This window comes from Cryptotermes secundus, unplaced genomic scaffold (genome assembly GCF_002891405.2).
Source record: "Cryptotermes secundus unplaced genomic scaffold, Csec_1.0 scaffold31, whole genome shotgun sequence".
Taxonomy (NCBI): domain Eukaryota; kingdom Metazoa; phylum Arthropoda; class Insecta; order Blattodea; family Kalotermitidae; genus Cryptotermes; species Cryptotermes secundus.
Genome location: NW_019743147.1, coordinates 1,395,041 through 1,417,684, shown reverse-complemented (window position 1 = coordinate 1,417,684; position 22,644 = coordinate 1,395,041). Strand labels below are relative to the sequence as shown.

The following is a 22,644-nucleotide window of genomic DNA, read 5'->3' as shown; positions in this document are numbered from 1 at the left end:
TGTACCCATAAGAAAGCGGACATTAACTAAAGGAAAGATAGTTTATGTTGCTCGTCCAACATATTGATTAACCAAGCAGGCAACCAAATTATTCCATGCAGAAAAATCCTGCCTAAGATGCTAATAGTTGCTCAGCTAGCCACTAAATTCCCACCATTTTATACAACACGAAAGTTCATTACCATATCCATAACAGCCCGAAAGATAAATCCAGCTCACATCCTCTAATGCCACTGCTTTAAGATCCATTCTAATATTATTTTCCCGTCTGGGCCTAGTTATTTCAAGTGGTCTCTTTCCTTCAGACTTCCATACCAGAATTTTAAATGACACTGCGTGCTGCACGCTTCGCCAATTTCATCTTCTTGACCTGATTATTCTAATAATATCTCACGAGCAGAACAAATTAGCCGATCACAGTGGCCGCGCGGCCTGCTCCAACACTGGGATCGTGGGTTCGAATCCCACTTCAAGCATGGATGTCTGTGTGGGTTTATTCTGTGTTTGTGTTGTTCTGTGTATTGGACTCCACCCCGCACTAAGCGAAACGCTGGTTGGATATGTAGCATGGGGGGATTTGAGATAAACGAACAAGAATTTTGTTACAGGACCTCAAAGTGAAGAGATCGCAGCTAGTTCTCTAAAGTGACTTATCTTCCCTTAGGTTTTTGGAGCGAACTCTTGTACAGTCCCCATAAAATTAGTCTATATAGGGCAGTATTTGACGTAATGCTTGTCTGTTTGCGGATAGTTCGTTCCCATGGAAATCAAAAGCAAAAACTAATCTCAGATATTTACGACAGAACCAACAGGCGACAAAATAGACGGCAATGTTTCAGTCGCTATTAAATTTCCTGCCGTTCGCTAAAACTGTATATCTTGGCTATCGCAAAACTGTCTTTCCTGAAAATTTCCAAGTTCATGATGTACATATTCAGTGAAATCGTGATTTAAACGTGCATTTCAAAGATCATAATGTGAAAGAGTGAATCAATGGAAGGGTTATCTGTGAAAACCACAGATAGGAACGGGAAGTGTCAAAAATTGTCCTGTTGAACTTTAAACAGGCAATTCGCCCGGTGTCACTATCACACCTATTCAATTCAAACAGACTTGGAATAAGAATGCGGGTAGAAAACTGACGTAGAGCATGCCAATTTAACAAGACACAGACTTTACTGTCACATGCTTGCCCACGAAGGAAACGGCTGAGCTTCAGCAGGTAGCGCAGCCTCCTAGGCGAGACTTGTGCCCATTCTCCTCTCACACGTATTGTATGATAACCGGTAAAATATCACCATATTCTCAACACTTTAACCTCCATTATCGTTTTAGCTATGATCACTCCTCCATTAATTGTGCCTGTTCTGGAGTTATTTTAGTTTTCTAAACTCCCATAGACCTTCAAGGGAAGACACAACTTGAGCAACCTAGCCTCAAATTCCGAAATAATTATCAGAATTAATTTAAAAGAGAAACAGGCACGTAGGGTGTAAGCGGAGTTAAACTACATGAGATCTGAGGTTCTAACATTGACACAAAATAAAAAGGTAAAGCTATCCCCGTAACAGGCCGTGGAGGCCCAAAGAATTGTGGGACATCGAGGTTCTCATATTTTCTAGACAATCGGCTCACAGATGTCGGTGAGGCTGTCAGCTTCACGTACCGGCCGCTTCCGACATTTGTTAATATGAAAATTCTACCGTAAAAATGTAGGCAGAATGTGCCTCTGAAACGTCGGCAACGTCGTTAGGAACCACGCGTTATAACAACTCAAGAATAAATTAATAATAGTATGAAAATTTTTGCCTTCCAGGATTTGATGGCGTGTAGTCCGGGTACCAGCATTTAATGGAACCTGCTGTTTCCGTCTTCAGGGTAGAAGCTAGAGGAAGTAGGTTCCTCCGAAACGTTCGTAGTTATCCACGAGATTACACAGAGTCACATATCAGAAAAACATCATGCAACACATTTTGATACTCCGCTGCAGAAGACGGAGAGAGTGTAATGAAACTCCTTAATGATGATAATAATAATAACAACAGGGTTAACATTTTACTGGTGTGCTCATAAATAATAGCGTCCAGGGTTATAGATTTGGTGGGGAGATGCCTCGCGCGTGATGTACAAATTACGTCATTTAACCACCACTACCCCCGTGCCATCCCGGTATATCACCCTTGTCTATTTCTTAATGTATCGGATGCTGGAAGGCAATTGGAGCCGTGACTTGAAACGCCTCCCCTGTGGTTCCTCTATGATAGCCCATTACACTCCTCAGCTATGCGTGGAGTAGCCTATCAGGGGTGCACAAACTCCAGTTTCATACTTATTTATATTGTGACGTGTAAATCCATTATTTGGCAAATCCCACAACACACACACGACGAACAATACTGGAACAGTGTTTTCTCCGTGTCCGTGAAGCTTACACATGCTGGATGACATCATACAACAATACTGGAGTAGTGTTCTCTTTGTGTCCGCGCAGCATTCGCATGAGTGGTGACGGCACACAACGTGACGTGTTTTCTGCGACGCATGTCCGAGCCGCGTCTATATAAGGATGCCAGTTTGAAGCGATAGAGCGGAAAGAGAATGGGAGTTCAGTTCAGTCGCCGGTAGGACACAGCCACGGGACGTTCATAGTTGAAGGAGAATTAGAAGTCGGCCTGTACAGACATAACGGGCGAATTGAAGACTTTATGTATACTGTAGTTCAGTCATATTAGAAGCGTGTGATTTAGTGAGACTTTTATATTTCCTGCGTTGTAGATCTGTTTCAAGGAAACGGATAGTGAAGACCAGTAGAAATAGACTTAGATTAGCGTGGAGCGTGAAAATCAGTGACAGTGTTATAATTACTTCTACTTCCGTCCTGTAAGTAGTCAATAAATCCAATTACCAATCAAAACTCCGTCTGTAGTCACTAATACAAGTGAAAATATTTATTTAGAGGCTTTGTTTTTAGATTTGGACTGTAGGTTGCGTTTGGGAGGTACGGCAGAAATTAGCGGGGCAGTGGTTACAGTGTGGAGGACGCACTATTAGTGAAAACTTATAAATAACCTCCACACACCCTAAATCCTTAACTCAGTTGACTCGACCAAACACACAGCGCATGCTGTTGAAAATCGCCAGGTCTATGCGAACGGACAGTATTTGTAGCATATTTAATGACCGTGTCAATAATTAAAAATATTGGGACGTGTTGGGATCTTTGTGCGTGACTTATAAGACTGGCTATGGATTGGATGATTGGATTTATTGCATTTTATACATTCACAACTCGGGACTACAGGCAATACAGCGCTATCGCCGATCTACACACTTTACATTTCACCGTTACACACACACTAGGATTCTCGGTCTTCATCAGTCGTATCCTTGCAACGTATTTATAACCGTCTCACTGTCACTTCCAATCACATATGAAGTCTTCTTGTCACAGTATAATTCTTTGTTGCCATTTCTTCTCAATCACCGTCGACTGCCATCTCCAGAATTCAACCAATTCCGACACCAACTTCCAAATGAACTCTTCTTTAACTGAATTATGATCCAGTATGTGGAGTACCATTGGTATGTGATCTGAGCCCAAAATGTCGGAGACAATAACGTCTGACACTCTGATGTGTTGGTGGACCACAATATCCAGCACATCGCCATTTCCAGCAGGAGAATGAGTGGGACATTGTGCTGCTGAAACTTCGAATTCATTCAAATCAAACAAGGCCATGAATTTCTCACCTGAAGGGTTTGAAACTGCACTATTTCAAAATGGGTGTTTAACATTCAGATCGCCTGCTAGAATAGATCAGAGCTCAGGTGACAACTGACTCTTCTCAACTGAACCCTTATTTATAACAACTTTGCACGAACCACGCAGAAAATACAGCATATATTGTTAATGAGGAGTGTTTACTGATCCGTTGCTTAACAATGGACATCCTATTGTTGCGTCAGTTTGCTTCCGCGGGAATGTGTTACCCGAGTCGTTACCCAACAATGCGTATACACGTCAAAATATGTTAACGTAGAATGAATTATTTATATGTAAGTAAAAAAGTGAAGTAAAGCTATCCCTGTAACAGGCCGTGAAGGCCCATAGGGTTGTGAGACGTCGAGGGTCCCAGATTATCTAGACAATCGGCTCAAAGATGGCTGTAAGGTTGTCAGCCTTACGCGCCGGACACGCTTTACTCCTCAGGAAAATTATTTAATTAATTCCTGGTACTCATTTCTGTTAGAGGCTGAGTCGACCACAGGGCCATAGTGCGGCTGGAAGGATTAGGTCAACTGAAAAAATCCAATGACCTTATCGGGAATTGAACCCGCAACCTTCCGGCTTGTAACACAATGCCTCAACCAACTACGCTACCGCGTGCCTCAAATCATTTATATGTCCTAATGAAAACCCGAAGGACTGAAATATATAAAATTATATCGTATGTGTGGCGCTGTATTTGAATGCAAGAGGGTGGAAGTAACAGGAGGCTGGAGAGACACGCATAACGAGAAGTTCCATAAGCTGTATGATTCATCATACATTTAGTGAGGATGATAAGAACAAGCAGAAAGAGAATGGCTAGACATGTAGAGAGTAGAAATGAGCAATTCATATAAAATTTTGATCAGGATTTAAGACACATTTTGAAAATGGAAGTAAATTAGAAGATATTATTAAAATGAAGCAAAAAAAATGAGGGATGGAAGAGTGTGGATTGGATATATGTGGCTCAGGACAGGAATCAGTGGAGGGCTCTTCCTTCAGGTTCCAGGAAATGTAGGAAATTCCTTGACTTGACAGTCACGGCTTAAATGTTACTGCTGGGAAATGTAGTTACTCCTATTTGGTTCGTTCATGATCAGCAACGTTTGCATTAGAATTAAGTCAAAATATTCCCTGATAAATTATTACACTTGCTGACTTCTGACTTTTCGAAGGCGTATGGCCTTGTCGTCAGATAAACTCTTTCTTTTTTAAGGATTATACTAGTATCCTCTGGAACATAACGTAATGCAGTTCGCTGAAACCAACAGACGTTTCAGAGGAACATGTGTCCACATCTTCAGGATCGAAAAATAAACTAAGCAAAAAACGAGAATGAGGCGAGGTACAGAAAGAATTCTGGTTGAATTTCGATGGACTGAAAGGTGTTATTTTCCAGAAGATATAATACTTCGTAATTACCGCTGTGAGAACCTCAAACCCTACAACCTCCTTTTTAGTACCTTCGCAACGAAAAGCTGCAAAGATGTCCCNGTTAACACTACATATACACGGTGCCAAATCCCAGAAGACTGCTTTCTTCATGTCCCTATCGGTTTCCTGTAACTTCCTGATGGATAAGATGAAACACACTGCATGCCCAACACATTTTTCGTTTAATTTTTGGGGTTTGGGGGATAAGTATACAGCACTTATAGATCGCATCAAACTATTACCTTCTACGTGCTGTGACATGAAGCCTGAAGGCCGAAATAGTGGAGCCAGAGGAGACGCCATCGCTAGGCGACGGATCGGTGAACAAATTTCCGCCGCAACGGATACTCAAGCAACAATAGAGGAATTGTTGGAGTGTTTTCTGTTCGGTCCGTACAAAGTGGTAATGAAAAAAGGAGCTAGTAATTTGGGGCAGGGCGGGGTCGGGCGTGGTCGAACACCTCAACAGTATCCATACGAGTCGTAGGATACGACGGAAAGGGAAGTCTCGAATCTGAGACAGTAAAATATGGTCACGAGTTCCACGGGACTCGGACCCGAGAACGACTGCTCTGGCGAGAACCAGCAGGTATAGTAAACGACAGACCCGTCCTCTCGTCAGAGAGAGCGTCCCATATCAACAAACCCCAACTGTCTGACAGTATTAAAAATCTGGTCGTAGGCCCCAGATGGGTGTTTTATTCCAAGACAGACTGACCGACTGACCGCCGGTCGTAATATAAGACACAGACTTAGACATGCGGCTCAGCTGGCAGTCAGGCTGTGAAGAGACTTTACGTGTGCTGTAGTAGAGTATTATTTTGAATGTAAATTCAGTGAGACTGTCGTAGTTCCTGTGTTAAAATCCGCTGCCGGGAAACGGCCAGTAGAAACTGTAATAGACTGAGGACATTAGTCTGTATTTGCCAGTGAACTGTAAAGTTTGGTTTCGAGTTGTTTATAGAAGTGGTTAATAAGTTTATTCACCAATCCAAACCCGTCTGTAGTCACTACAAATCATGACGATACATTTTCTAACTTTCTACATGTTCGTAAAGCGTGTTTATACACGTATATTGTACCCGACTTAGGAAAAAAGGTCATATGAAAATGAAATTATAATAAATTACAGTGCTTGCTGATTTAACTGTTAACCTTATGTTGTGACTGAAAACAAAAGAAAACTAGAGCTTAAAAAACCGAATGTGGCCATCAACAAATGACGGTGATTCAGCATTACAGAGATTTGCATAAACACTATTTTCATATTTTGACGTCAGTTCCTTTATTACGTGTTTTACCGTTGAGCAGTGGCGGCTTGTAATTTTTCTTATGCAATGTTGATTGATTTTTGTGTTATTTAATGTCACTGTATCAACAGTGTAAATTATACAACTTCAGCTGAGATAGCTAGATAATCATAAATGGTGAAGAGATAAGGATTTGGAAGGAGTCTACGGTGGCGGAATTTGTCTGGAGAGACTGAGACAAACTAAATACCCAGTGATGGTTACTAACCAGGCCGAAGTTAGAACAGAGTGGCTCCGGAATACAAGACTAGAACGCTGCCGCTATGTTAGCCTGCCCGGGTGTCAACAAGTACAAGCAGGAAGAAGAAAATTAGAGCATACGCTGTGATCCTTTATGTGTCATTTATTGTACCACACTGTCAGCATCTCACACAACAATGATTCGTGAACAGTTAATTGGAAAGGCTGCAGAGGGAAGTGGTCGTGGTTTAATTTGAGGTACTCTCCAGAATTTGTCTAGTGGGACTAAAGAAATTGACGAAATACATCAGTGAAAATAGTCAGTACACATGCAGAAATTAAAAAAAAAAAATTGTACGCATACGATTTGTCTGTGTTATTACGCAATTTCAGGTTACCATAGCAACCGACTGTGTCGACTGTTTATATTGTCACGATTTAGTGGTTTGCGCGTGACTTATAAGACGGGTTTTGGATTAGATGATCGGATTTATAGACACCCTGTACACACCACTCGGGACTGCAAGCAATTACAATGCTATCTCTAAACTAGACACTTTATATTCACCGTTACACACGCACTAGGTTTCTCAGTCTTCACTAGCCGTATCCTGGCAACGGATTTATAATAGCCTCACTGTCATTTCAAATCACACCAATCTTCTGTGCACCGCCCAATACCGTTCTTGCCATTATTCTGGAATTGCGAATTCCGAAGACTCGACTCAGTTCAATTCCTCTGCTTCCAAGCTCGTATCCTGGCAGGCTGGCCTCTCGAAGCTCGACTCGTCCGACTACGACTTCTAAAATGAACTCTTCTTTATAATCACTTTGCACGCACCACGCAGAAAACACAGCGCGGCCTGTTTACAGCGCCGTTGCACACTAACGGAAGTTACTCGATTGTTGCCTGCGTATTCGTTGCCACGGAAATGTGTTTACTGAGTCGTTGCGTAGCAATGAACCTCTATTGTGACTACAATATTCCGGCTTTCGGGCATCATGTCACAATACTTTGCCCGAAATAAAAAACTTATGCAGTAGGACATATATGAACGGGCAGTACTTGTTTCAGTGTATCGTATCTATTCTGTGGTTACTGATAACATTTTGTTGTGAATGTATGTATATTCGTGGGAGATGGCGCTAAGCCTGGTTTCCACGTTTCATTCAATAACATGCAGGGCTGCAAAGGAATATGATAGAAAGCAGAATTTAATAGTACGAAGACTTATAACAAATGATTGAATTTTCAACGGGGGTTACCATGATAGGCCCATAATTGTTGGATTTAAAGGACCTTGAAGAAGTAGACAAATAAGTACGATAACGTGAGGAATTCCGACAACCGTCACTGACGCTGATTAAGGTAAGAGCGAAACGAGAGACGCACCCACGAGGGTGGAGTAGGGCTTTGCCTTATTCCTTATGAAGCAAGTAGAAACAGCAAGGTCCTATGCTATTCATAAGAACATAATGCAACATAAAGTTATCAAGTCCAGCCTCTTTACAATGAGACCAGACAGTCTGCAATGTTTGTAACAATGACCCACACACATTCATACCAACTTTACATTTTCATTTCAAACATTTATCATTTCCTATGTATGCCATTCAAATTTATCTTCATGAAATTTGTATAACAGAAAGAGATCATTCACACAAACGAAATCTAGGAAAGTTGCTCAAGTTACCCAACTCTGAGGTCAATCTGTTGGCGCTAGTGATTCGGGAGGTCTGGGATTCAAATCTCAGACAAGACGTCGGTTATCCTGTCTGACATCTTTCATGATCTTTCTCAGTCTCGCCAGGAAAATATAGGACAGTACCTCAAATCAGGCCTCAACCTCTTCCTTCCACATCCATCCAATTAATTATCGACTAATCATACTAATAAGGCTATCGCTCAGAACTGCAAGTGTCTTTATAGCATAAACCAACAATAAATTAAATAAACTGCACATAAAGTGTGGTTCGTTGCACGGGTACCAGTGCTTCATATGAACTTGTTGCCTCCATCGTCAGGGCCATTCTTATAATATGTAGAAGAATTCAGCAGATTCCTAAGAAACGTCGGCACGTATCTATCAATTTACACTGTTCACATCCTAAGATATAGTTGACCTCAGAGCCGGTCTGAATATTGTGGCATGTAGACGCGTTGCTAGCCAACGACCGCGAAACAAACAACTAGGCAACGGCCGTTACTAGGCAGGTAAACAGCAACAGAAGAACGGTGTTTTCTGTGTAGTCCGTGCCGAGATGTTATAAACATGACAGTTGAGTGGAGTGCAGAGTTTGTTGATGAGTTAGTCAGAGAACTGCTGGAGCTTAGACGTTGCGAACTGTTGTTGTGAGAAGCTTGTAGTTGGGCCGGGAACCCTGAGGAAGGGGAACGTCCGCCGTTCGAAGCCGCTACCAAGATACGACAATGAATAGAAACTGAGGATACCTTGTGTGTAACAGTGAACTACGAAGTGTTGTCACGCGCTGTATCAAACAGTATAATAAATCCGATTATCAGTCCAAAACTCGTCTAATCAATAAAATTATGATTATATCATGGGAAAGAGGAATCTCTTCCCCTGTCTGGAATTGAACCTCGACTCTTCGGCCGTCCAAGCCGTAGCCTAGTAGCTATACCGACTGAGCTATCTCGACTCCAGAAGAACTGAGTAAGACGATTGATTATATTCTTTACTCCAGGTTTCCGATCTCGGCGCTGAGAAACCACCCTACTTCCTCTAGTATATAAAGAAGAGGTGCCAACCTCCTCACAACACATCTATTCCTTGATAATTTACAAGCATATTTAACATTCCTATAAAGCGGCCTCCGTAGTCTAGAGGTAACGTTCCCACCTCATGACTCAAGGTACGCGGGTTCAAATACCCGGCGGATGTCGTCGAATTTTTAAGGGCGGAAAAATTCAGGGAACAAGTCCTCCGGGAGGGACTTTAAGCCGTGGGTCCCGTGTCGTAGCTTTACGGCACGTAAAAGAACCTCATATCTCCAAAGGAGGTCACTGAGCCAAATTACGGACGTTTCCCGCCCAACAGCAGTCTCTAATACCTCCGGTAGATGGGGGAAGCATTATAGATACCTCTCAGCTAGTAGAGCCGGTCTCGCTGGCTGGGCGGGACTGATGGTAAGCACCAGTATCGGTAGGATATAGAGACTGGTAGAAATCATAGAGGGAAGCACAATGGACCAATACAGGTCTAAGTGCATGGGGAAACCCACCCTCTCCAATAACTAACTAACTAACTAACATTCCTATAACTTCTAGTACCAATTATCTTTATTTCTAGGAAGGGCTATGTGACGGAAATAACGCCCCCAGCGTATCTTCCATCAGCCGCCTCCTGAGGGGTGGCAGGAGGGATGAGACAGACCTGAAGAAGGATTACAGCATAGACGGAATACTTGGGGGTAAGTGACTGCCCCTTCCTTAGTGCCTAGGAAAGTTTTGGGGCTAGGCCTTTCAAGCATAATGGTCAGAATATGTACCGCCTCCCTTTGGTTGAGGCGCTGTTACAAGCCGGAAGCCTGCGGGTTTTGTTTCCTGATGAGGTCATTGGATTTTTCAATTGACCTAAACCTTCCAGCCGAACTATGGCCCTGGGGTCGATTCTGCCTCTAACAGAAATGAGTACAAGGGATCTTTCTGGGGGTAAAGGGCGGCCGGTGCGTAAGGCTGACAAACTTACAGCCATCTGTGAGCCGATTGTCTAGAATATGTGGGAGCCTCAACATTTCACAACACTATGGACCTCCACGGCCTGTACAGGGATTGATTTACTTTTTCTTTTAACTTCACCACTCCTTTAACATTAAGAACTCCGCATTTTGCTCATGGATTTAAGGACTTCGTAGTCAAAGATTTACATAACAATCTCAGCATGACAGAATATGTCGTCAACTAAGAAGAAACCTGAAGAGAAAACGCAGTACCATAGTTCAGGCGGTTACTCGCCAGGTTCGCTGCAAATTTAAAGACTATTCTCTAAAACAGATTGATACACACGACTTGAAGTATTCCTTACGTGAAATGTGTAGCTGCTACTGTGGGCTCAATTACGGGGCCGAAATAATAATACACCTAGCACGGCCTTTAGATGATCAACCTTGGGATCTGAACATCTCGAACAGTAGGTATAATTTAAGAGTAGAATATAATTTCTAACTTCTGTGACTTATTTACGTCCATTACTGCGTGTTTTTCTTTCATGACCATTTATGTATATAATTGCAAGGGGAAATTACCGGATCAGGTCCTCTTTCGTATTCCATGTATAAAAATTCGCACCCTGCTCCGTCAATAAAAGTAAATAACTTCATTCACCAGATAATGGCGACATCTGCATGAGAGATGACGTACTACGTGTTCGTACTAATTGTAATCCATTGACCATGTTGTGACACGGTTACTTATATATTTTCCATCGCGTGATAACGGCTCGATAAACAAGCGAACCATTGCTAGTCAACGGACCACCAGCAAAAATCATTACATTGTTGGAAACGGTGTATTCTATGCGGTCCGTGCAGAAGGTCAAACTCTTAACTGATAGTAATAAAAATACGGTCTTAGGCCCCACATGCGTGCTTAACGCCAAGACAGACTGGCCGACTGACCGTCAGTCATAATATAACTTTGATGAGTCCTGTGGAACCCGGAACCAAGAATCACTGTGCTGGCGAGGGTCAGCAGCAATTTAGCAGTCAGTCAGTCATTCGAGTTAGTTGTCGCCGTGAGTTACTTGTAAGACAGTCGTTAGCCGGTAAAGACGTGATCACAGAAGCAGAGTAAATTATTAGAAGCCGTTACCAGGCAAAGACTGGTGCGGACAAAGAAAACTTTATACACGTATATGCTGCATTACAGTGATTTGTAGTGTGTGGAGTCCGTGAAATTTCTTATAGTTGCTTCTAGTTGCGAGTTATAAGTGTTCAATAAATCCAATTACCAATCTAAACCCCGTTTCTAGTCACTAGCACGTGACACTATATAAATGCCAACGGCAAAGTTGCCTCATGATATGAATGAATATGGGAGAGTGGTGTTGGGTCCCCTTTGTTCTCAGCCTTGGCAATAGATGGAGGTAAGTGATCGGTTCGCGTGCCGGTCGAAAGCCTCCGGTATCCAATGGGTAGAATACTGGGTGGGCTCTAGGGACAGCAATGACTTTGCGAAAAAAAGAGAAATATCTCTGCCCATGTCAAGAATCGAATTCAGAATCTCCTGTCATCTAGCTTGTAGTCTACTCACTACACTGACTATTAATATATTAATTAATCAGGCAATTCTGACAAGGTCTGACCGTTTCAAGCACATCAGAACAGCTTCGAATTAGATTCCTGCAAAATCACTGCAAACCAGCATCATGATAGAAGCTACACCGTGTCTTCCGTTCGCATTAACTGATTAACTCAAGCTGACAGACGGACAAACTGACTAACTGGTAGCACAATATCTGCCTGGTTGGCTGACTAGCTGACTAGTAACTGACTGGTCGATTGGGTGAAGAACTGACTGGATGACTGTCTAACTGACGGAAGAACTGACTGCCTGAATGGAGGACTGACCGGCAGATTGACGGAAAGACTGATTGAATGACTGAGTGACTAGTGGTTGACCGACGGAAGAACTGATTTAATGGCTGACTGACCGACGGAATGAGTAGTGACCGAGTGATGGAAGAACTGACTGACTAACCGGATAAACGACTGACCGACAGACTTACTGGTGATTTACTTGACGGAAAAGCTGATTGACGGATTGCCGGGTGACTGAGAGACTAAGTACTGACTGGCTGAAGAACTGACTGCCTGAATGGAGGACTGACTGGCAAATTGACGGAAAGACTGACTGAATGACTAACTGACTAGTGGTTGACCGACGGAAGAACTGATTTGATGGCTGACTGACCGACGGAATGAGTAGTGACCGAGTGATGGAAGAACTGAGTGACTAACCGGATAAACGACTGACCGACAGACTCACTGGTGATGACGGATTGCCGGGTGACTGACAGACCAAGTACTGATTGACTGGCTGAAGAACTGCCTGACTAATTGGATGCCTTAAAACTCACAATTTTCACGGTACAGCACACGTTTCTACAGATTCTTTCTCCGCTATCTTCTTCAGAAAAGCTGCAAGGCCGGTCAGGCCTCGTGTGCAATGCCTGTCGGGAGCTCTTTTGCTGAGAATAACCTGGACAGAGCAGGAGGAGGAAAGCATATCGAAACACGCAGCGATTTTCTTTCATAATAAATGTATTTCTTCGCGGCGTCATATTCAGGCAAAGAGAAAATTTTGCTTTTTAAAGTATTAAACTCAAGATTTTTGTTAAGTTTGTTTCTTTTATATAATTATTTATTACGAGTGTAAAAGTTAAGAAGGAAGACGGCATTCGAATTCAGACTTCAAAAGGCAAGTCGGAAAAGTGCGACGAAAAATTAGCATCGTTGGGAAAAGAGAATAAAAGGTAAGAAGAAAAGAAAATGTGTATAGAGAGAAATGTATCTTTTGCCGCAGTTGTTTGAACCTAGGGCTGTATCAATCCCACAAGAGCCCACTATGTCAGAGCGACTCATCCCCCACAAAAGTCTCCTTTATCTATTTCCCTCCTCTCAGAAGGCTTTCCTATTCAGCGCTCTGACATTTCAAACGTCGGCTTTACAGCGGGATCGTTTGAACGTCAGACAAGGTGATTTTACCTTTATTTCTTATTTTTCTATTCGTTCTTTATGTTTTCATTCTCCATTTTTTATTATTATTCTTCTTCATGTTATATGAGGCCGGCAATGACAAAGATGGAAGTGCCTCCCTCAGGCTTGTAGTAAATGTACTGCAGAAACGAGACATGATTTAGGACGTCAAATAAATGGTGTGTACCCTGTGATCCACGAGCTGTGCTTTGACATCAAGATTCAATCTGTGCCGAAGGATAATTTCACGAAATAGAAAATAAAATTCTCCAAGTACTGAGAAGTTGGTAGAAATGAAGCAGTGACACTTATTACTGGCTTTTCTCCAGGTATAAAAAGAAACAGAACTGGTGCATTCCACTTTCCAGTACACAAATTTTAATTTGTTGTTGATACAAATTTTGTGGCAGAAAATTTGTTATTTATTTATCGCATCATTAAATCCTTAATGTCACTGAAACAGGAATTCTTCTAGCTCTACGTCAACAATATTTATTTATTTTGCTGTTTGCACAAGACGTAAAAAGAAGACTTAAAAACAGTAAGTTCAACCCTGTAACGAGCCGTGGAGTCCCGTAGGGTTGTGAGACATCGAGGCTTTCAATCTTTCCAGACATTCGCTTCACAGATGGTGGTGTGGTTAACGCCACTAATGCCAGAGTCCGGCTTCGGGCAACACCTCCCTAAGATCCATCTTAAAGCCAGTCCCCATTTTCTTCATAGTCTTCTAAGTAAATATTTTCCAAGAGATCTCCCAACACAAATTCTGCATAAATTTTGTGTCTCCTCCATCCAAGACAAATAAATGCCTGACGTATCGTAACCTTCTTGATTTTCTGGTTTAACAATCCCCTATGGAAGGTAACCTTAAGAAGTTCTCCGTCATGTACGTCTTTATTCCTGAACTGTTCATAATGTGAAAAACAGACCGGTTGCTAGGCAACGACTGCGAAAGAAGCAGCCATCCAACAACAGTTATTGAGTAACGGCTTCGCATACAAACGTGATCCCATGGTAACAACTGAGTTTCAACAATGAGGAACGATGTTTCCTATGTTGTATTTGCCGAAATGTTTTAAGCGGAACAAGTTGGGAACTCAGCCAGTTGAGTGGGGTCACTTGGTTGGTAAGTGACTTAGTCGAGAGATGCTGTAGCTGAGGCCGGGGACAGTTAGGGAACCCAGAGGAAGGGAAACATCCGCCATTGGAAGCCGCTACCGAGCAATGGTTAGGAAAGACAGAATTTATGTGTGCTGTAGCTACAGTGACCTTCGGAATGTCTAACTCAGTGAGGCTGTCGAAGTTATTTGTAATCACGTTCTGTAAGTGTTCAATAGATCCAATTACTAATCCAAGCTCTATCTATACGCACTCAGTCAAGTGACAATAAGAAAACACCCTAATAATAATAATAAATCAGTTCGTGTGTAGAGAAATATTAGACTTTCTGGAAGAGTACGGCTGTAACGCCTTGTAGTTCGGAACATATCACTTCCATATTCAAGACCGAAGATTAAATGAACGTGGAAACCAGCAGAAGCAGGCAACAGGCTGAGTCCTGGCTGCTTCTGTAAGTTTCTTGGAGGCGGTGTTGTCCTCTGAACCGGTGGGCTCTCTCCGAACTAAAGGGCGTTACGGCCCAGGAGGCTCTAGTCACCATCATAAAAATATCGACTCCAAAGAAATTAAACTATCTGGAGTTTAATTTCCCGTATGAGCAAACATTCTTCTTTCTTTCGTCACTTCCAGACCGACTATTGAACCGCTTCTGTTCATTAGCAACGGGAACAGGTAGCGGAATTTTGTTATCTTGTCACACAGAGGCAGGAGGTGAATCTGATAAACCTCTTCCACATCGTGCCAGGTTAGGAATATGTGGAGATATTTTCCACTCCCCCACATGTCTTCATAACGTGACATATAAGCGCGGATTCCACTGTATTGGGGGGCATGCGGTAGCGTAGTTGGTTGAGGCACTATGCTACAAGCCGAAAGGTCGCGGGTTCAAGTCCCAATGAGGTCATTGGATTTTTTCAATTGACCTAATCCTTCCAGCCGCACTATGGCCCTGGGGTCGACTCAGCCTCAACAGAAATGAGTTCCAGGAATATTCTTGGGGGTAAAGGGCGGTCGGCGCGTAGGGCTGACAACCTTGCCGCCATCTATGAGCCGACTGTCTAGAAAATGTGGGAACCTCAACATATCACAACCTTATGGGCCTCCACAGCCTGTTACATGGATTCTTTTACGTTTTTCCGTTGTACCTTCCTAAGGCCACTTGGAAATATTTGCGAAACACCCTGTAATTATGGGAGATCTAAGTAGTTGGTTGTTTATTGCACGACGTTGTCAGTAACCGGGACTGCACAGTGTCCACTGATTGGTGACTGGTTGTGATCAAATTAAGGTACTATCCCAGAATTTCCTTGGAGGGACTGAAGAGAACACGAAGAATCGCAGAATAGCCGGTTTCTTGGTCTAGATTTAAAAAGAGTGCCACCAGAAAACAAGTCGGGACCGTTACCGCTACATTAACCTGTTCCTGTGCTAAACTACTTAAGTACTATGTCACGAAGGCGTTTTGGGGACAGTGGATGTATAGATCTACATTTTCTTGAGCTCGGCACTAGCTGGAGGTGAGTGGTCAGCTACACGCTTCTGCCACTTTACCCACGGGGAAAGAGCCTTCTATACCCATTGGATAGGAGGTTGAGTCGGCCCCAGAGCCGGTCTGGACGACATGGAGAAGACAAAATTCTTGACCCTATCGGGACTCGAACTACGACCTCTCGGCCGTCCGGTCTGTAGCCAGTCGCTATACCGGCTCCTAACCTTCATGCCATTTCTGCAGTATAAAATATGAAACCTCACCAATTGACGCGATGCTATATCTTACGGGATTAGTGTCCAGAGGGAAAAGCGTATCACCCAGTTAGGTTTTAATTCGGAGAGTGACGTACAACGCCAATCTATACAGCATAGTAACAGATACAGAAACTAATACCTTTGGGTAAAAAAAAAACGGTCAGTCTCAGGCGTGATGACTATTGTTCGCCGTGCTTTCACCTGTGCTTTAGCGGCCATGTTCTCTTGTCAACGTAATCCCACTAAACGTCGCCGGCCCCACGTGATATATGGTGCCTGGCCGTGGAAATGGTTAGGCCCTAACCCCCGTCAATATCCTGAACTGTGCGTACACAGACCCCGTCCAGTCGTCAGGGTGACATTCTGGACGGCAGGCATTCACTCCTTTCTCGATTGTAACACAGGTCTTTGAGTCTGAGTAAGGCAAAACTGTTCCACATGCTCAGTCAGACGTGTCAGGAACTGGAGGTGCATTTCCACGCATTCTTACCTCGGCAACAGATGATGTCTAGTAAAGGTAAAACGGTAAAGCTATCCCTGTAACAGGACGTGGAGCCCCATAGTGTTGTGAGACGTTGAGGCCCCCACATTTTCTAGACAATCGGCTCATAGATGGCGGTAACTTTGTCAGTCTTACTCGCCAGCCGCCCTTTACTCCCCAGTAAGATTCCTGGTATTCATTTCTGTTAGAGGCTTAGTCGACCCCAGGTCTATAGTGAGGCTGGAATGATTAGGTCAATTGAAGAAATTGATCTTATCGGTACTACGCTACCGCGTGCTCCCAGATGATGTCTAGTGAACTTCATAACCCTGGTTACTTCGAAGAAGGGGCCCTCGTAGTCATTGAAAAGTTCATTGGCACTAGAGCAGGTCTTGACGCTGTGAAGATGAGAACATATTGTGACGAATATGACAATTTGCTAGGCAACGGCTCGGTAAACACCGCTTGAAAGCAGGAATAGCAACAGAAGCGGAAGTCCATTTACTAGGCAACGGCTCACTATTTTCCGCTACAACGTAAAACATACCAAAATAGACGAATTGTTCGGTGTGGTGACCTCTATTCGGTTCTCTCGAAGTTATGAAAGAAGTTCATTAGTGAATTAGTGAAGTCAGACGGTAAAATATGATCATGAGTTCCGTGGGGCTCGGAACCAAGAATAATTTTGCTGGGGAGGACCAACGGCAATTTAGCAGTCAGCCATTCGTAAGAGAATTCAGAATGTACTTCAATAGTTGAGTGTTCAGCTGTGGAGCGCTAACCAGCGGACAGCGGAAGCTGAAGACGTGACCGACTCGTAAATCAGAACCAAGTCATTCACGGCGGAAGAGAAGACACTCGTAGTGCAGTAAGGAATGGATCGAGTCTTAGGCAATCATCGATTGCGAACTGTCATAATTGATTATAATTGTAAAGAAGTGCCAATAAATCCAATCATCTAATCCAGAACCCATTATTATTAGTCACGAAATCCCGGACACGTGACAATATCATGTTCCTGCTGAGAATCTCACTGCTACTTCTCGGTATTTACTACAGAATTGGCTCCTCGATTATCCTCATGAGGCTGAGTGGGCCCCGTTACAGACCCACTACTTCTCAGAGAATCTGTTATCGCCGGGAATCGAACCCGGGACCTCTGAATCTGTAGCCAGGAACGCTGACCACTGGATCACAGAGGCGGGCAAGAAAACGCTAATATAGCTCTAATACCACTGCAACGTGCAGACGAAAAAAATTACGCGGCGTTTCGGTTTCACGCTATGCCTCTTAGTTCAGTGTCTGTAATGAATACTGATCATAGACCTGCAGGTCTTTCCCGCACTTCACTCCACCTACTTTATGAAACAGAGAAAGGCAAAATTATCCCTGTAACAGGCCGTGGAGGCCATTAGTGTTGTGAGACGTCGAGGCTACCACATTTTCTAGACTAGTGCTTCTCAATCGCTGAACCGCGGCCCGGTACCGACCCTGGTATCAATTACACTGGGCTCTCGTCTTATAGAAAAACGAATATACAGGGCCTCGTTATGACAAAGTTGAGAACCACTGTTCTAGGCAATCGGCTCACAGATGGCGGTGAGGCTGTCAGCCTTACGCACCGGCCGCTCTTTACACCCATGAAGATCCCTAGTACTCATTTCTGTTAGAGGCTGAGTCGACCCCAGGGACATAGTGCGGCTGGAAGGATTAGGTGAATTGAAAAATCCAGTGACCTCGTAGGGAATCGAACCGGCGACCTCCAGCTTGCAGCATAGTGACTCAACTAATTACGCTACCGCGTGCACTCCTCCCCTTATGAAACAGGGCACGTCCTATAACGTGTAGGCATCCTTACGGAAGAAGAATCCTTCCTAAGTATCGTATTAGCCAGAATATAAACCGAGGGACCATATTATCTTCAGGTCCTTAAGAACAAACACAACGAAGATGATTAGGAGTTCTGATTTACAATTCTAATTATTTGTGAAAATACCTAAAATTATATTTTAAATTTATTATTCCTTAATAATACGCTCTTACAGCCCTCGTAACTTGATGACATTAAATTTGTTTCAGAAGAAACGAGATTTTTCTTTCCGATTTTCTCGCTGGAAAATAAAAGGAGTCGCCTTATATTAGGCATGAATTTGGCACGGCGTATGAATACCGGAAGTATGATGACGTAACGGTCTACGCCACTAAGTCACGATGACGCAACATTGTTCCCATGGTAGATGCAGTATAAGTACAGCTACCTACCCTTGTAAAAAGGATTCCGTCGTACCCNCCCCCCCCCCCCCCGGCTTGGTCTCCTGCCGGGTAACAGTTGTCCCTACCCTCCTCATTTATCTTTTTCCCCTCCCAACACTTGTTCACAACAATCCTTACACCTAGCTCACCGGCTGGAAGAAGGTGGTCGCCTGCAACCCGAGGAGACCACCAATGGCAGTTTCATTCTTCGCTTTATTCATTTTAACTTTTCTCGTGGAACAGGCTAATATCTTGTAAACACAGGCGGCATCCTTTGAAGCAATGTTAGGATTCTGTGCCCAGTACATCTGTAACATGAATGTACAATAGATCATTTCTCTTTTGGAAGAAAACGGCCGTCGGAAAGCGAAGTTACGGGAAACACACCGCCAAGAAAACATTTGTAAACATGCATTGAAATTTACTTTAGCGAAAATAAATTTTGAAGAGCACTATTTTCTGGGATGTAATACCGTGTATTCCGATATGACTTTAAAGACGTTTCGGAAGAACCTGCTGCCGCCATCCTACGGCCATTAAGTGTAAGTCAAGCACGTAACCGGCAAGAAGGGTGTAAGAAGCAGAGCCTCGTAGTGAATCTTAATATCCGTAAGATGCAGGTAAAACTGCGCAATGAGGAGCTTCATAACTTATTCTCTTCGCGAAGTATAATTAGAATGATCAAGTCGAGGAGGATGAGATGAGCAGGGCATGTAGCACGAATGAGAGAGGAAATGCATGCATATAGGATATTGGTGGGAACTCCAGAAGGAAAGAGACAACTAGGAAGATCATGATGTACGTGGGTGGATAATATTAAATTGGATCTTAGAGGTATATGATGGGGTGGTATGACCTGGATTGATCTGGCTCAGGATAGGGACCAATGGAGGGCTCCTGTGAACACGGTATTGAACCTTCGGGTTCCATAAAATGTTGGGAAGTTCTTGAGTGGCTGCGGGATTGGAAGCTTCTCTAGAAGGACTCAGTTCCATGAAGTTAATTAAGATGGAGGCAGTAGGTTCTCCCGAAACGTTGGACACTTCTATCGGACTGTTAAGGCCACACATCTCAAAAGATAGTACTCTCCACAGTTACCGCTGCGAGAACCTCAGTTTTACACACAAATTCACTTCACCGATTACAATCTTGAACTAACTTACTGACGGAGAAGTTAATAACTGATCAACGGACTAACTGACGGACCGATTAACTGACTAGATGACTGACTGTCCACGAAATTAATTGAATGAATAATTGGCTGATTAATTCCATAAGGAAGAGTCTCTTACAAGAAACTGATAGTCACACAGCTAGTCAAGAAATCCTCACCTTTAATGGATCCCAAAGATTTATTACGGTGCTCACATCAGCCCACAACTGAACCCTATCCTTAGCTATTTGATCCCACTGCACAACCTAATACCCAATTTTAGTATTAGCCCGATATATTCTCTAGCTTTAATTCAACAGGTTTATACTACCAGGAAAATTATTTGCATAAGTAATGAAGAAATATACGTATCATGTAAAGTTCTAGACCAATAGGTCAATCAAATGTAATACAATTATATGCCCATCGATAAATTCTAAAGAAAAATGTTCTAAAAGACGTATTGGGACCCCCGCAGTTCCCACCCTGAAGTCAGAAATATATTATCCAACCTTGTTGCCACCACCAACGTCGCAAATTGTCAGTAGCTTTCTTTTTCATTACTGGCACTACAACTCTCCTCCTCCACTTTGTCTGACCCCACCCTTTGACCTGGCTGGCATGGGTGGTCCAACGAGGAGCTTAAGCTCCCGCCAGCATAGCCCTCCTAATTACTCAGGCGCACAAACCTCCACTCCACGAGAAGACGCTAGTCCTCAACGAGTAGTTGATACAGCATAACAAACTCCGTGGCTTGAGTCAGCAAGCGAACTATACCGACAGAACGACCGCCGCTTGTCGGCGAAGTTAGTGCCAAATTTAGCGGATAGAGGGTATCGCGTGGTCAGCGCAACGAATCCCCACGGCGCGTTATTCTCGGTTTTCTAGGCCGAAGCCGCTATTTCCTCGAAATAGCTCCTCAATTATCATCACGAGGCTGAGTGGACCCCGTTCCAGACCCACTACTTCTCAGAAAATCTGATAGAGTCGAGAATTGAAACCGGACCTCTGGATCTGTAGCCAGAAACTCTAACCACTAGACCACAGAGGCGAGAACGGCTAAATATTCCAGTGTCACTTCTGTACACTAATGCTTTCAATATTTCAGTTTGAAAATATCGAAAGACGACAATGTGTAACTGTCTTATTGTGTTATTACTTTTCTGCCAGTTGACATGACATGGAAACACCAAACCTGGTTCTCTGGGCCAACAATGGACATTGTGTACGCAATAAAGAAAGAAAACAAAAGAACCGAAATCCATAATTTATTACTGAAAGTTAGTGGTTCAACTGTTCTAGTCGAGATGTCGCTGAAGTACAGGGATGTGTTTCTAATAACCGAGAAAAAAGAATCTAATTATTACAACTGCATCCGAGCAGTCAGTTTTATTATTTACACGGCATCCCACTCATGCGTCCTTATTCTGCAGAAACCCCATAGTGCAGAAGCAACTTCTGGTAATTTCTAATCAGAAAGTATTCCGTGTTTAAGTATGACACCTTCAACAGGAACACTAAATAACATTAATGCAAAAATTAATATTGAGTTTCATATTTATTTATGATTTATTTAACGATCTGTAGATCAGATTGCGCAGCACAGTGTCAAGTTATAGGGCGAATAATTATTCGCCCTATAACTTGACACTGTGCAGGCAGACAGGCAGGTGTGAATAGATAATAGGCATATTTACGTCGCGGTGGAGTTGTTAGCGTCGTGGCTTTACTTAGTCCCTCCACGTGTGCATCGGGGTAGTTTTCTAATCAGATTCACATCTTTTCCAACTGATTATTAATTATAATTAATAATCAGTTGGAAAAGATGTGAATCTGATTAGAAAACTACCCCGATGCACACGTGGAGGGACTAAGTAAAGCCACGACGCTAACAACTCCACCGCGACGTAAATATGCCTATTATCTATTCACACCTGCCTGTCTGCCTGCCTATCTACCTACCTACCTGTCTTCATTCTTGCTCTTTTTGGAACATAGGACATCGTGAAACAATTCTTTTCACTTCAGTTTCTTAATATTAGACAGTCGGTAGGACTCCTTGGACGGGAGATCAGCTCGACGCAATGCCGCCACGTATACAGGACAAAACAAACACAGAATAAAGGCAAAAACCCATGCCTTAAGTAGGATTCGAACACACGATCCAAGTGTTCGAAAGAGCGAACATGCTTTAGACCGCGCGGCCACTGGGCCACTGTGATCGGCTATCTATTAACACAGTAGCTGGTATTTAAGTATTTGAGAATAACGACAGCAAATCTGAATTACGTTCTTGCTAAAGTTAACAGTAAGGTTAAATAAAAAATGTATTGTTATTTAAGTACCAAGAGACACAAATCCCCCTCTAAATTACAGGTTGAAGCTATGTGAAATAATAATCTTGCTAGTTATTTTGTACTGCTAGTTCAAACATGTTTCCTTATTTTGGGGAAAGAGCAAAAATTCAGGTCCAAATGTA

The 22,644-nt window shown here is 43.1% G+C and overlaps 1 protein-coding gene across 1 annotated transcript in view; it reads left to right on the top strand.

The window, feature by feature from the left end:
- Positions 1–22,644, top strand: part of LOC111873709 (protein gooseberry-neuro) — a 48,140-nt gene that overhangs the window by 11,471 nt on the left and 14,025 nt on the right. Inside the window, exon 3 of the mRNA XM_023868642.1 lies at positions 10,008–10,128. Coding sequence (XP_023724410.1) covers positions 10,008–10,128 — 121 coding nt within the window. The remainder of the gene's footprint in view (positions 1–10,007; positions 10,129–22,644) is intronic.